Consider the following 16,758-nt stretch of genomic DNA (forward strand, 5'->3'; position numbering starts at 1 on the left):
TGAATCAGAGACCCATGCATGCATTATCTAGTTGGAGTATCTGCTACCTTTCCTTTTGTAAGATTACATTTTTGGTCGTTCGTTCAGAAAAGGTTAATTGGTACAATACCAAATGGAAGCAGGATGAGGGTGTGTGCATCATGGGATTCGGCCCCCAATCCCTCCCCTGTCCTTGTCTTCTTGGAAGCATTTCGGAGCACGACAAATTGACACAACCATGAGATGCATGTTGAGCACAAGCAACCAAAGATCCAAAAATAATGCTTTGTTCAGTCATGCACCCCAAAATGCATACACTCCAAAGCGCCCTTTGTGCGCACATATCCTTAGTTTTACCATTTCAACGGATGAGGCCATGCATGGTCCAGAAATCCAGTTGGCTAGGTTCAGTAAAGAAAGAAAATTCCTAGCTGCATCATGCATCTTCTGATCTTCAGACCACAATGCGTCTCTCTCCGGTTTACCACTGCAGGACGAACGGTGAAGCCTAAGGAATGCCCCTGCTGATCTGAGACGGGTTCGGCGTGTTGTGGGTAGGGAATATTGTTGCGGCGCTGCCGGGTGTAGTAGGGTGGTGAGCGTCTCCGCCACCGCCACTTTCCAGTGCGGCAGTGGGCTACTGGCAGTAGGGGAGGCGTCTGCGTCCCAGGGGCCAGGTCCATGCACGCAAGCAGCGCAGGCGCACAGCACGCATCCAGCGAAAGCTGCCGCGGAGCTGAGACTGAGAATGGCGGAGGCTGACCGGCGGGGGCCGGCCGTCCACCTCCACGAGGAAAAAGAAAAACCAAGACGGTGAGGGGCATGGTGACCCGTGGGCCGGCCGTGCACACACGCCGGCAGGTTGCTTTTCTGAGAGCTTGTCTCTTCTGCCCAGATGGGACAATCCTGGTGCGAAGGCGAAGGCGAAGGCGCACTTGGCTCCGGCAATGCGAAATCACTTCAGAAAACGCAACGTTTTTACCTCCGTCTGGAAGCCGGAAGGGTTGACAATTGACAATCCTGTTCTTTGTTGGATTAGGCTAATCCAGGTGCAAACTAACCGAACTGTGGAGCCAGCGATTTGTACCGTTACTTCATTCGTACATGTCCACCCAACAGTTTCTCCGGCGTACCTGCTGCGTCCGGACTCCGGACACGGCCACATGGGGGGAATCCCAAGAGCTTGATGTCGCCTGTGTACGCGACGAGGCCCAGGACGCCCGCGTCCTCGATCCATCGCTGTACGCCTGTAACGTACCCCGTCAGGCCTGGGAGCGAGCGTCCAAACCGTCCGCGCGCAGCGATGCTCACGCGAGCCCGACACCGGCACACGGCGTCGCTTGCGACGGCGTCGCGCGCCGTGCGCCTGCGGTAGAATCGTACCGCGCGCGCTGGTTCTTCGTCACGTCCTGCGTACTCCAGCCGCCAGGGGCGCGCTTCGGCCTCGGCCGGCCGGCAACAAAGCGGCCAACAGTGCCGGGAAAACGATCGGGTCAGCGCCGCACAGGGCGCCGCGCGGCCTGGCCTGGCGTGGCCTCCCTCCCCTGTGGAGAGGTAAGCAAAGCGAAGGCACCAGCAGGCCAGCAGCCGAGATGGCGGTGTCGCGTGCGGCAGCGTCCATGCTGCCGCTCGCTGCGCTGCGGCTCTGTGCCTCGGTCGGGGGTTCCCGGTCCCGTGCCCCGCGCGGCAACGATCGCGTCGGAAATTGGAGCGGCCGGCGTGCCGGCCGGGCCGCTGGCGAGGTGCGGTCGCGCGACGCGGGCGGGCCCCTACGCACGCACCGGCCGACCAGCGGCCACCGGGCTGGGCCGCGCGGCGCTGCTGTTTCTGCGCTGCTGCCTTGCTACGCGCCCGTACTTGCCGGGCCGGGGCCCGGTATTTGGAGTGGAGAGGTCGGTCGGGGTCAGCTGTCAGCAGCGGCGCGTAGTAGTAGTAGTAGTGCGACGGGGGTTTGTGTTGTCGGGCTCAGTCAGGACGGCGTCTTCAATATGGGGATCGCGTCGCCTGCCCGCTGCTGCACAGCCTGCCTTGCCGCCATGCACGCTGCAGGCACAATTTTGGGAGCTGGCAACCGGACATACGAGGCAGCGCCTGTGTGCCAAACTGTAGGTAGCGTGATTTCACGACTAATGCCGTCAAATAGGTCAACGGGATTGTCTGTGGATTGCTCGTCTTTAATCATTCATTGTTTTCACACCATGGAGACATCTTGGAGGACAGAAATCCTTTGCTAAAACCATATCTCCTTTTCCCCATTCCTTCATGTATCATTGACCAATAATGCTGCTACGAAGTACTAATGGATCACATGCAGCCTGCAAGGTGGTTACTGTGTAGGCATGGTCATGGATAGCCTCAATGTTATCTCCAATGGATAATATGTACTGGCGTACCGATTACTCCTACTACACGTAGGCTTTTCATCTTGTTTCACATGTCGACACATGGAAGGAATTTGCCCTTCAGATCTTTCTTGGAATGAGACAGGCCTAATCATCTCACTGCATGCAACTATCTGCAATCATTTCTCCACTATTCAATTCCGCACCCGTACATTTTGAGCACACCAGCGTTAGTTAATCATCTCGTGACAAACTTCTTGGCCGGATCGATGGAGCTGATCAGCAATGCATCACCATGTCCATCACATGTTGCCCTAGCTTGTCTAGGATGTGGAGTAATCTTATACAAATGCAAATGATGTGAAGAACTAATGTGCAGGCTATTTTTAAGGGAGCATATTGGTTACGATTTTGATCTCTCCTGCAGCGTGATGAATCAAGGGAAACTATCTGTGCAACAAACAAAGGGTTGAAGATTGTCGCTTTGGATATATTTGCCAAGAATGGACGGAGAAGCAATAATAGACTTTGCTTTTGATTTATTCCCTTTTTATGCGTACATCTTTTCCCTTTTTTTCATGAGCTTTTGAGCTGAGAATGCTGTAAAACTTGGCTATGTGCGGTTGTACCTTTTTCTAAAAAACCTCTTCATGAAAATGATGAACCAGGGAAGCAGCACACGGACACATAACATGAGGAAGGAGGGGACTGACAAAAGAGGTACCGTGCGCTGCTTCCCTAGTTCGGCATAAGAGGTAGCCAAAACTACTTCCCTGATCTCTCCGCATGCTGCTTCCCTAGCACCATAAAAAATTTACTTCATCATTGAAGCCAAAGCCATTTTAGAAAGAGGGGAGCTCTACCAAAGCCATTTTAGAAAGAGGGGGAGCTCTACCAGGGAAGCGACGCACGGAAGATTAGGGAAGCAGTTTTGGCTACCTCTTATGCTGAACCAAGGAAATGCATCACATGGTAGATCAAGGAAGCAGCATAACACGATAGGTCAGGGTCCCTTGAATTTGAGGCTTTTCGCCTAGGCATAGGAGAATGAGTTGAAGACCAGGAATAAGATATGAACCTATCCTCCGTTGCGCATTAAGAAAGTGGTAAAGTTAATAGGAGGCCAACATATCCACCATGTCAACATGACACGTAATAGTCTCTAGAGCATTGAAATGGCACTTAATCTTATCACGAAGCTCTTTTGAGTTTGCTTATTGTTGATGGATAACGGCCCCAAAGTAAACTCCGTCACAACAGCCCCAACTGTACCGAAGGGCTCCAAAGTCTGGACCACTTCGGTCCACTCCTTTCTACAACTAATGCCACTACTACCTAGAATTTTGTCGCTTCCCTAAGATGATAGCTATGGTAACAATAAATAATGAAGGTAAAGTAAATATCACTAGAAATTTTAACCATCTTTGATTAGCTGTCTTGTCGGTTATAGTAACCCCTATTTATAGGTGGGTGAACCATCTTAAAGTACAATTACACTTTGGTATGTTTAATAGCTATATTGTATTCCAGGAGTATTTTGGGGCAATATGGAGATTGTGCTACTTGTACATCCTTGCTTTCCAACCACTCCTCCATCACTGAACAACTTAGCACCCTTCGGTCACCTCCTCCGAAGGTTGCGCCCTTTGAGTTCATCTCCGACTGGTGAGAAATGCCCCCGCCTCCATCTTCTCTAGAGGCCTCGCCGCTCTTGATGTCATCCAAAGGTGCCTTCAGTCCCCTGCAAACAAACACACAAGAGAAGAAATGTCCCCAGGCCAGGTCCCTGGTGATTAGAGTTTACACACTTTGGCTGCGATTCTTCCGAGAACCGTCGGAGGCAAATCTGAAGTTATCTCCACCAACACTTACTAGTTTGTAAAGCAAAGGTGTTATGATCATGAAAATACAAACACTTAAAAGTGACATAACAGTCTTATATAGAAGTTTAAACATATCCCATAGAGATGATGACATAAAAGAGGACCATAGGTGGTCATATAACATTCTTACATAAGTCCAAACAGATCGAAAAAAATGATGATATAAAGGAGGACCATACATGGTCATATCCAAATAGCGATTACTAGATAACAAGAAATATAACCCTATAGAAGAGTTATATTATTTTGACTTTATTCATCACCCTTGTCAGCGCATCAAATGTAGCTCAGAAGGTGAGGCAAATTGACAACTTTGATAGGCTTGATAATGTAGTCCTTTGCACCTCCATCAAGGCACCTTCATTCACAATAGTGTTGACCCCAAAAATTGGACGAGTACTCTGGCTTCTGCGTCGGACACACGACCCAGGAGAATTTGCTTAGCTCCTGTTCGGGTTGTCGCCCTGGTGCGGTTCGCGCGGTGTGCCAGTCAATCTGACCCGTTGATTGACAAGGAAAGAAAAGTATTAAATTTCAAGGTTTTGATCGGCTAAAGTTCCGATCTGTTTCGAAGGATGTATCAGCGAATTGGCCGAATTACTGTAGAGATGACCGGCTATAAAACAGCCGATGATCACATAGCAATTGTAGAAGAAACTGCTAGAGTAACCTAAACAATGCTACATAAGCAACACTTGGAACAGATCTAATCGGCTATATGGTAATAAACAAAAAGTATTGATAAAAAGCCGATAGTTCGTGTCTCAAGATGGATAACTGATGATAAAAACTAAAATAACAGGCAAAACCTATAATTCTAGTAAATATCGATAATTGGTGAATAAATTTAAATGAAACAACAGCGATGCGCCCGAAGTTAAAGCTTAGATATTACTCGATACGCGGAACTTACAAATTGGCCGGAGATCACGTCAATGCAGTCTTGCCAACTCACACGAACTCGTGAAAAAGAAAGAGGGTTTGGCGAAGTCGCCGACTTGAAAGTAAAGTACGTGAAGAAATAGATCTGTATTGATGATTGTTGTGTTGTTTTACAAGCCTTACGAGGCACCTATGTATACCCTGTTACAACTGATTTCCTAACCGACTATAATTTTATTTCTTATTTAAAAATAATAAATATTTACACATGAATACAACCCGCATCAGAGTCGATTACTATTTTTCTATGGGACAATCTTCATCTTTATCTGGTCACCGTCTTGGCCTATTTTAGGCCCATATCGGCCAAACTGCCCTGGCTCCCAATCGGCCAGTCTTCATCGACTCCTTCGGTGAATCGGCCGAAACATTGTAGCTCAATCGGCCGATTCCCTGGGCAATAGCTTCTTGCTTATCCACATCGGCTACTTTTCTCTTCTTGACACCGACCTTAACACGTCTCAAAAACCGGCGTCAACAAATAGGAATATAGAAACAATTAAATACTTAGGGGAAAATTATTGAACTAATGCATGACTTTGACAATTTTATGTTCACTCACATTTTTATCCTTTCGGGGATGTCCTCAGTGCATGTAATCACCACCGGGAGATGATTAAGCTTGGGTATTTTCTGTGTGGGGAAACATAATTTTTCATTAATGATTAATTTTTTCGTTACACAGGAGTAAAATATTCAACGAAATATTTGATGAAATCATCAATTTCTTCGATAGAAAAACCCTACCTTCACCTCAACAAGAAGATCATAACCAGTCATCTCAAGCATATAGTAATCCGTCAGAATCAACTGCACATCATATTCCTATATTCATGTGCATACAAACATATATTTTAGTAAATAATCAGATTAATTAAAATAAATAAGTGCATTCTTGTAAATAGCAATTATATAAAATATTGATATACCATGTCCAGGAACTTCAAAGCTTGCTTAGGACCTTCCATAGCAATCACTGCAAAATATATAAGAACAATATCAAGAAATATATTAAACTTGGAACAACTTAGATAAAGATGTGAAAATGGATTGAATTTATATATTTTATAAATGGCAAAAATGTACTATTTATTATAACTCAAGGTGCATCTGATTGAAAAAATGCTAACCACAACACTACAACAAGAACATAAGTACACCTATGCATGGAAATTCACTAGAAGATACCAGAATTCTCTATTTACAATACATATGAAACTTAGAATTAAAAAGCTAGTACATCGTAAAAGGTTGATTATTGTAAATGCAAACCTCGGATGTTACAACTTTGTAGAAGTCTTGATGCAACAAGACGGTCAACACAGGAGTCATTAACCAAGAGAATGTGAGGAGTCGCCATGACAATCTCTACACAACCTGCTTCCTGTCAGGTTGACCTTTGAACCTTTGATGCAGGATGGTTCATATTGTGTTGTAGCTGTGGGGAGTGAAGCCACAATGAAGCTCTTTATATACTAATGTCTCATTGCACTATTGCATGCTCAAGTTAGATAGTTGCTGTTATACTATCTTCAAGATAGGTAGTTGCTGTTATACTATCTTTAAGATGGATAGTTGCTGTTATACTATCTTTTAGATAGAAAGCTAGTAACTTGATATATTGACGGTATCTTTAGTCTAAGAACAATAGCCGAAGGCTATACTAAAAATATCTCTAACATAGAATAATGTGCCTATGGTAACAATATCCTAAAGATATAGAAAACAATGAATCGTACAGGGACTAACGGATGGGGCCAGGGTGGCAGGTCCGCAAAGGTGCATTGTTTTGTGCACCGGCGGCGTTGAGACGTGAGGCTTCGAGTCACTAGTTCTTTGCACCGGGTGCATGAAGACAGAGAGGGACAGTGCTGTAGTGGTGCTGGCTGTGGGAGACCGACGGATAGGGCCTTAGTGGAATCTGGAGCAAGTGACCGACAGACATGACCAATGATCTAACATGGTGCTTTGCTATGGACTCATGTCGTAGGCCGGTGGACCGTCTTGGGTGGTGTCATCAATCCACTAGACTATGTGCAAAGAGGAGATGAGATGCATCGTCCATGCTGGGGGGATAGAACAAAGCAGGATCTTGGGGCTTTCATTGGTGACAGTGAGACCAGGTCGATGGGGAAGGGAACGGTGCAGCAGAGCTACCTAGGATGTTTATGTCGATAATGGGTGGTCGGAGCGACAATGAAAGTATTGATGATCATTATGTTAGAAAATATGGCCTCCAACTATGCATGGAAAATGACTCGTTGAGATAAAACAGCTTTGCTATAGGGATTTAAACTAATGAGTACCACAAGTTTTGTGTCCCAGCATGTTTTGCAAGGAATCTAGGTAAGTTGGTGTACAAATGCCATAAATGGTAGATGTATAAACATAGCCCCTAAGTCAAAGGATCAATGGTGCACAAGGTTTGGAGTTTCGGTCGAAGTTCACCAAAAACCAGCGAATTCTGGTCCTAACAGTAGAGACTGGTACCTAATTAGGCCTCTTTTATACACAAGGGGGGAGGGGTAGGGGGTCCATAGACCGTGGCCCTCAAGGGCACATCCGCAACAGTAGCCCTCAGCTATTTGGTCTTGGCTAACACAACAAGACCTAATAGCTACTTCTGACCAAAGAGGCCTAATTACAACTCAAACTTTGGCAGCAAGGAGTGCCCTTTGCAACCAACCCATGTGCCCCTCACTAGAAACTCCATCCTAAAAACGCAGTGGAAAAAGGGGCATGGAGAAAAGAGTACGCACACACTCAGGTCGACAGAAGTGCCAACTCTAGACTCTAACTTCAGACACCTTAATGATGAGCTTTGATTCTATGGGTGTTGACGCTCATTATTGATACACTTTTACCTCTGTTTATCTTCAATAATGATATAAATTTAATACCTAAACTATCAATCACACCAAATAAACCGGTCATTTTACATATGCAATGTGTTTTGGAGGATATTGTGTTTTTGTAGGAAATTAAGCCTAAAAGTATATTTTTTGGATAAAGCACTGAACGGCAATCGAACCTGATGAAGAGGAAGGTCAAAGGGCCTAGGAAGGGGCTAGGTCGATCGGCCTAGAGGAGCCCAGGCTGATCGGCCTGGCACCCTCTGGCGCCCCTTGGTGCCCATCTTTGGCAAGCAACCCTCCAACATTTCTTAGGGGCTAGGTTTCTGAAGATATGGCATGGACCAGCTAGGGACCAAAGAGGAATCAGAGAAAATCAAGAGAAGATTTGGAAAGTCATCGAAGATAAATCTCATCCCGAAACTACCGACATGCCAAGCCCACATGCAAGTGAAAAGAAGATTCCATAGCACCTGAGGAGACTTGGAGACGAAGCAAGATGCGAGAGGGCAAAAGGAAGGCCTAGGCCAATCGGCCTGTGGGTTTCCTTTGCCCCCTCGTCTTCCAATTTTTCCCACGTTCCCTCTGGACTATAAATACCCCCAAAAACCACCAAGCCCGCAGATTGGAGATGACATACTCAACATGAAGCAGCAAAGAAGCAGAAGGAGCTTGAGGAAACCACTTCGGAGAGTCGAGGGTTGTGCAGTTGTCAGGGGTTAGCGTAGGCGAGCCTCTGCTGGCGTGATCACCCTGCGAGGAAGATCACGCTGGAGTTCTGGAGCTAGGAGTCATCAAGATCAAGGTAGGATCTCGGTGGTGATCTTGTGATGTACAATCATTCATGGTGAAGTAATAGACCTACTCGTGTTCTTAGCGATCTATGTATCTCCTTCTATGGTTTTATGCTCTATTGGGTTTGCTTACTTTCAATCTATTAATCTATGATAGATTGTTTAGGATGTTCTTGTGGTCATGGTGACCACATTTGCATGCCTGATCTATCAATGAGTATAACATGTTCTTTTGATCGTGCCTTTAATCTACCTATGCTAATAGAGTAGATCGTGATGGGATCTTTCTTATGTAAGTTAGGGGGTTTTGGGAGCCGGACCGATGGTGTAGATTTAAAGATACTTTTAACTAAGATCATATCTGTGTTGCTTTGCTATCTATGCTCAAAATTACAACATATGCATAGTCTAGGTTGTTGTAGATTGGTTATCTCTGCTCTATCTATTAGCTGTCTGTGGTTCACAACTTGGCATGCTAACAGCCGCCAATAGTGGGATGCTTCAACATGAGCTCCGATCAACACACCCTACTAGATGCATTGACCTTCCCCGCAAGCTCCATCCCTGTTGGAGATCGTCGCTTGAAGTAGTCGAGGTAGTCATGGCTGAAGGTCACTGCAGCATTATCATGCCTTCTCTCATGAGTGCTAGACAAACCTCTATCTTCTAGAATGGACTGGTCCTCAAGTACACCCCCATCCCCTATTGACTGGTGTTCGTGGGAGGAGTTTCACACATGGTGGAAGTAGTCAAAGTTGATAATGTATGGTAGTTGTAGTAGTGGTTGCCGAAGGTGATGTAGGCGTTGAGGCCCTCAAGCCAAAGTAGGTGGTGACAACTAGCCGCTTGGGCCGAAGTAGAGGCGGAGGTGAAGTCGACGATGATGTCGAAGGTGATGGAGAGCCCCTCAAGCCAAATTAGCAATGGAGGTGGAGTCGATAACAATGCCAAAAGTGACAGCAAGCCCCTCGAGCTGAATTATAGGCGGAGGAGGAGTCGATGATAGTGCCGAAGGTGGTGGTCAGCCCCTCAAGCCGAAGTAGCAGTGGAGGCGGATTCGATGATAATGGTGAAGGTGATGACAAGGCCCTCTACCTGAATTAGCAATGGAGGAGTTAGTGATGAAGCCAAGGTGATGGTGAGCCCCTTAAGCCGAATTAGAGGATGCGATGTTGTAGACGTTGCAGTTGTTGGTAGAACGCCCCCAAATCAAAATTTGACGATAAAGTGACAACCTAGGTAAGTTAGTGAAGGTGCGCCTTATCACCCTACAAAAGGTATTAGATCCTATTCATCCCTTCCTTTCTGCGAAGGTGACGAACATTTTACTATGACGCATAGCGCATTCTTAGGGAACAAATCCTTTTGCAAAAGTATTTAACCTTGTTTGTTCCTTCCTTCCTGTGAAGTTGATGAACACTTTAATGTCGCACATAGCGCATTTTTAGGGAACAAAATCCTTTAGCAAAGGTATTTGACCCTGTTCGTCCCTTCCTTTCTGCGAAGGTGACAGGCACTTTACTGTCACACGGAGTGCATTTTCTTTTATCCGTGCATGAAAGTAATGGATTCATGTAATGAGATGCTTTTGATGCATGCTTTTGATGTGTATGAATGAAATGGATACATTTGTATAGATATATCAAGGGGTTAGGCATATGAGAAACCCTACAAGAGAAGGTTGTGACTAGCAGTACTTGTGCAAGCATTAGATCCTGCACATAAGCGAGTATATTCTTGATGATTGATAGCATGTGGAGGGTAAAGACCGATGACCTTACTTTCACAGGTCTATTCTTTTTGCGAATTGCATTATCGAATTGGCAACCTGCTATATGGTTGCTTTCAATGTATCATGTATTGGCACATTTTTCCTCGAAAGAGAGAGAAACAACTTTAAATGAATGTCTATTTGAAATATTAGCAATTCAAGATCCCGCATAAGCATATCAATCAAGATATGATGGACTAATTAGTCACTTGAAATAATGACAATGGAAAAGAAGCTAGTTTTCTTGCAACAGTTAGCTTAGATCAAAGGTTTTTTAGCACTTGCATATTGTAATTTCCAAAAGCAATTCAATGATAGATTTGATAGATAGGTGAGAGATCTGTCCTGCAAAAAGAGGTAGATATGGTGTTAGGGAGAGGGCGGTGGATGGTGGTTACCTTGAAATTGATGAGGAATGAAGGTGAGGACTTAGTGCTTCGACAACCAAAATAGTTGAATCGCCTTTGCAAAGGTGAAAGCTACTTTTTGATGAAAACCAATATAGTGAAGGGGCAATGATTGGTGAATACCAACAGACATCAATCCAGTAGATTATGAGAAGAAAAGGTCAATAAGAGATATGCACCAAAGAAAACCAATATAGCAAGCAAGTCTTGACTTGGTTGAGGATTGACAACTAATGTGCTTGTAAAAAGGAGTGAAAATCTAGTGTAAAAGTGTTAGACTAAGGTGGAGAAGAGGGAGTTACCTGGTAAAAACTTGCATGTTATTGAAAAACAATTCGTTGTATAAGGGGTAGGTAACTTTTATGAATAGCCCTTTGGGCTAAATATATATGAGCATCATAAGTTGTATCAACTTATTTTAGTCACCTTGGTGACTTGTTGTTTGAAAAGGTGACAATTCGCGTTAAACTTAGGAAATGTGAATGTCATATCATTATCATGGCAAGATTAGGTACTTGTACAAAAATGGTTATGCATAATAAGCACATGAGGAAAACTCACAAAAAGATCATAAAGCTTGTGAAAATAAAAGACATAATATCTCTGCGCAAATCGGATCAAATGATATCACTTATCTGGGCCTAGAGTGGGTGGCCACCTTCACATGTGAAAAGCAAGAGTCGGTGCTAGCTTTGCTCAAAAGAAACCGGCCGTTAAAACCACGTTGCCTAGGCTGCCAGCGTTGTGTTGCTTAGGCAACGGCTTCGCTTGACGCTTTGAGTGTCCCAGTGCCTGGTCATAGCAAACGATACAAAGACCGCATGCGAAGGCCCCTTATCATTTTGCACATAGGAAAAATGTTCTTTTGATTAACTTTCATGCTTCCCTTTGTTGGCATGACTTGTTGGGCAACACAAGGGGAGCTACTGCACCAAGAACATGGTGAGTGCTTGCGTAGACATCCTCGCTTTAGCTCTTCCGTGAGTCGCAATGCGAGTGATTGTAAAGGGTTCTACTGCAAAGTAAGTGTTTTCCTTAGCAGATTTTGGGTGGGAATAGATAAACGGGTGGAACATGAGAGGATCCTGCTACATTGCTACCTTATTTGAACCTCGATGACAAAGAGGTAGAATGTTAAACAATTCTTTCATTGGCATTGTTGTATATTCGATTCGAACAATAAATATTTCATTATCATGTATGAACCAACTATTTCATTGAGCCTTGTAATGATATTTGCCTAGGCTTTGTGCTAAGGTTTTTACTATAGCTGATCTGGCGGAGTTTGTACCAGAGTCGACGAGTCTTACAACTGGTCTGGTACCAATGGGGTGCAAAATGAGCAAGCGGATAGGCTAGCATTACGCCTTCAAGTTATGGATGAAGCAAGATCATCAAACTGCTCTAGGGGCCTTCAAGACTCGAATTTCCAAGTGTTTAAGTTAGCAGAGTGGATTAAGATTATGGATACAAGCGGGAATACAGGCGTGACAGGGTCTAGTCTTCCACCATCCAAAAAAAAGACTTCTATGGAGATAGTGGTAGGCGGGTCGCTCGAATTTGAGGCTTTTGGCATGTGCAGAGGAGAATGAGTTGAAGACCAGGAATAAGATATGAGCATATCCTCCATTGCAAGCATTAAGAAAGTGGTAAAGTTAATAGGGGGCCAACATATCCACCATGTCAACATGACACGTAATAGTCTCTAGAGCATTGAAATGGCACTTAATCTTATCATGAAGCTCTTTTGATTAGTTGTCACTAGAAACTTTAACCATCTCCGATTAGTTGTCTTGTCGATTACAGTAACCCCTATTTATAGGTGGGGGAACCATCTTAAAGTACAATTACACTTTGTTATGTTTAACAGCTATTATATTACATGAGTATTTCGGGGCAATATGGAGATTGTGCTGCTTGTACGTCCTTGCTTTCCGACCACTCCTCCATCATTGAACAACTCAGAACCCTTTGGTCGCCTCCTCCAAATGTTGCACCCTTTGAGTTAATCTCTGACAGGTGAGAAATGCCCCTGCCTCCACCTTCTCTAGAGGCCTCGCCGCTCTTGTTGTCATCCAAAGTTGCCTTCTGTCCCCTGCAAACAAACACACAAGAGAAGAAATGTCCCCAGGCCAGATCCATGGTGATTAGAGATTACACACTTTGGCTATGATTCTTCCGAGAACCGTCGGAGGCAAATCCGAAATTATCTCCACGAACACTTACTACTTTGTAAAGCAAAGGCATGATGATCATGAAAGCACAAAACACTTAAAAAGTGACACAATAGTCTTATATAGAAGTTTAAACATATCACATGGAGATGATGATATAAAAGAGGACCATAGGTGGTCATATAACAGTCTTACATAAGTCCAAACGGATCGGGAAAAAATGATGATGTAAAGGAGGACTAAACATGGTCATATCCAAATAGCAATTACTAGTAACAAGAAATATAACCCTATAGAAGAGTTATATTATTTCCACTTTATTCATCGCCCTTGTCGGTGCATCAAATGTAGCTCACAAGGTGAGGCACATTGACAACTTTGATTGGCTTGATAATGTAGTCCTTTGCACCTCCATCAAGGCACCTTCATTCAAAATAGGAATATAGAAACAATTGAATACATAGGGGAAAATTATTGAACTAATGCATGACTTTGACAATTTTATGTTCACTCACATTTTTATCCTTTCGGAGATGTCCTCAGTGCATGTAATCACAACCGGGAGATGATTAAGCTTGGGTGTTTTCTGTGTGGGCAAACAAAAATTTTCATTAGTGATTAATTTTGTCATTACACAGGAGTAAAACATTCAACAAAATATTTGATGAAATTATCAATTTCTTCCATAGAAGGACCCTACCTTCACCTCAACCAGAAGATCATAACCACTCATCTCAGGCATATAGTAATTTGTCAGAATCAACTGCACATCATGTTCCTATATTCAAGTGCATACAAACAAATATTTTTATAAATAATTAGATTAATTAAAATAAATAAGTGAATTCTTGTAAATAGCAATTATATGAATATTGATATACCATGTCCAGGAACTTCAAAGCTTGCTTAGGACCTTCCACGATAGTCACTACAAAATATATAAGAACAATATCAAGAAATATATTAAACATGGAACAACTTAGACAAAGATATGAAAATGGATTGAATTTATATATTTTATAAATGGCAAATAAGTACTATTTATTGTAACTCAAGGTTCATCTGATTGAAAAAAATGCTAACCACAACACTACAACAAGAACATAAGTACACATATACATGGAAAGTCACTAGAAGATACCAGAATTCTCTATTTACAATACATATGAAACTTAGAATTAAAAAGCTAGTACATCGTAAAAGGTTGATTATTGTAAATGCAAACCTCGGATGTTACAACTTTGTAGAAGTCTTGATGCAACAAGACGGTCAACACAGGAGTCATCAACCAAGAGAATGTGAGGAGTCACCATGACAGTCTCTGAACAACCTCCTTCCTCTCAGGTCGACCTTTGAACCTTTGATGCAGGATGGTTCGTATTGTGTTGTAGTTGTGGGGAGTGAAGCTACAATGGAGCTCTTTATATAGAAATGTCTCATTGTACTATTGCATCCTCAAGCTAGATAGTTGCCGTTATACTATCTTCAAGATAGATAGTTGCCGTTATACTATCTTTAAGATAGATAGTTGCTGTTATACTATCTTTTAGATAGAAAGCTAGTAACTTGATATATTGACGGTATCTTTAGGCTAAGAACAATGGTCGAAGGCTATACTAAAAATATCTCTAACATAGAATAGTGTGCCTATGGTAACAATATCCTAAAGATATAGAAAACAATGAATAGTGCAGGGACTAATGGATGGGGCTATGGTGGTAGGTCTGCAAAGTTGCATGGTTTTGTGCACCGACGGCGTGGAGACGTGAGCCTTTGAGTCACTAGTTCTTTGCACCGGGTGCATGAAGAAGGAGAGGGACAACACTGTAGTGGTGCTGGCTATGGGAGGCTAACAGATAGGATCGATAGATAGGGCCTTAGTGGAATATGGAGCAAGTGACTGATAGATAGGGACAAGGGTCCGACATGGTTCTGTGTTATGGACTCATGTTGTAGGCCGGTGGACCGGCTCGGGTTGTGTCTTCAATCCAATGGACTATGTGCAGGGAGGAGATGAGGTGCATCGTCGGTGCTGGGGGATAGAACAAAGCAGATGGTTGGGGCTTGCTGGCCCTTTCTGGTCATTGGTGACAATGAGATCAGGTTGATGGGAGAGAGAATGGTGCAGCGGCGATAGTGAAAGTATTGATGATCGTCATCTTAGAAAATACGACCTCCAACTATGCATAGAAAATGACTCATTGAGATAAATCATTTTGCTGTAGGGATTTAAACTAATGAGTACCACAAGTTTTGTGTCCGAGCATGTTGTGCAAGGAATATAGGTAAGTTGGTGCACAAATGCCATAATGGTAGAGGAGCAAAGATTGCACCTAAGTCAAAAGGATCAATGGTGCACAATGTTTGGAGTTTCGGTCGAAGTTCACCAAATCCAGCGAATTTTAGTTCTACTAGGCTGAGGAGTGCCAGTAGATAGCTCGCTAGAGCTTAGGGCAAGAAGGGCAAAAATGAGGCCTTGATGTGAAAGGTTTTTGGTTGGGTTTAGGGGCAAGGAAAAGGTGTGGTGGGTGTTGCAGACCTTTCCATGGTCCACATGGAGGTGGAAGCTCACTGGCAGCAGATGATCGTGGATGAATCAGTTAGGATGTAAAGATGAAACAGGGGTGGCTTGGTTGGGTGAGGGTTGAGGGGATTCAAGGCTCGGGGGAATGGTTGGATACTCAAGGGCTCATCCATGATCATGATTCGGCTAGGGTCTCGCTAGTGGCAGTTGTTGTCGGTAACAATAGGTGTTGAGCTTGAGTGGCTTAATGTGGAATCAGAGGTGTAACACCCCGATTTTTAGCGCATTTTAAAATGTACTAAAATTTTGACCCCTTTTCAAATTTTCAATCAAAACCAATTCATTTTTATTTACTAGCTAGCTAGGTTAGTTAAACATTTTCTAAAACAAAACCTTGAATTTAAAACCTTATTTTTGTTGCATGGCCTGTGTGCGACTCTAAAATCCTAGAATCCCTATCCAGCTCAAACTTAAATAGGATCAAGTTTCACATGAATCAAATTTTTCAACCAAATGCCAAACCCCTTTAAACCTTCCATGGGCCAAAATCTAGAAGGCCCATAGGATCCTTCACCACCTTCCCTCCTTCTTTCCTTACTTTTGGATCAGCCCAACACAACCACCAGGCCACCTCCTCTCCCTTCGCATAAAGCAAGCGCATGGCAATGAGAATGCACTCTCGAAATGCGCGTCAAGCAACAAGGCAGGATGGATCAACGACATGGTGATGGGGTAGGGATAGTGATTGTAGAACTAGGGGTGGTGCCATGGTGGTGTAATGGCGCCATTGGGAGAGAAGGTGAAGCAAGAAGGAGGGGCTGAATTGGACAGTAACCATTGCTACAATAACAGGCAACGGTAGCTGCAGTTTTTACACAGGCATCACAATGAAGGAAGTGATGGGAGAGGAAGAGAGGATGACGATAGCCCATTTCGTCCCTCATCTTTCCTATGGGGGCAAAGTGTGGGTGCCCCAACCCTACACCCAACCACCCTCATTAGGTGTTTACTTTTTTAGTCATAAAACATTGGCCACCTCTTACACCTAAAATAAATAAATAAATAAATAAAAGAGTGAATAATCCATGTT

General features: G+C 43.8%; 2 protein-coding genes across 2 annotated transcripts; both read right to left on the reverse strand.

The window, feature by feature from the left end:
• Positions 1-4,480: 4,480 nt before the first annotated feature.
• Positions 4,481-6,506, reverse strand: LOC117859989 (two-component response regulator ORR12). Its single transcript, XM_034743195.1, has 5 exons — positions 6,419-6,506; positions 6,076-6,122; positions 5,894-5,971; positions 5,709-5,779; positions 4,481-4,562 (listed from the first exon to the last, which is right to left on the reverse strand). Exons 1-5 carry the CDS (start codon positions 6,504-6,506, stop codon positions 4,481-4,483), a joined length of 366 nt encoding a protein of 121 aa, XP_034599086.1.
• Positions 6,507-13,402: 6,896 nt separating this feature from the next.
• Positions 13,403-14,457, reverse strand: LOC117859942 (two-component response regulator ORR12). Its single transcript, XM_034743139.2, has 5 exons — positions 14,370-14,457; positions 14,026-14,072; positions 13,845-13,922; positions 13,660-13,730; positions 13,403-13,567 (listed from the first exon to the last, which is right to left on the reverse strand). Exons 1-5 carry the CDS (start codon positions 14,455-14,457, stop codon positions 13,486-13,488), a joined length of 366 nt encoding a protein of 121 aa, XP_034599030.1. The 3' UTR covers positions 13,403-13,485.
• Positions 14,458-16,758: the final 2,301 nt, after the last annotated feature.

Source organism: Setaria viridis, chromosome 6, assembly GCF_005286985.2.
Source record: "Setaria viridis chromosome 6, Setaria_viridis_v4.0, whole genome shotgun sequence".
Lineage (NCBI taxonomy): Eukaryota > Viridiplantae > Streptophyta > Magnoliopsida > Poales > Poaceae > Setaria > Setaria viridis.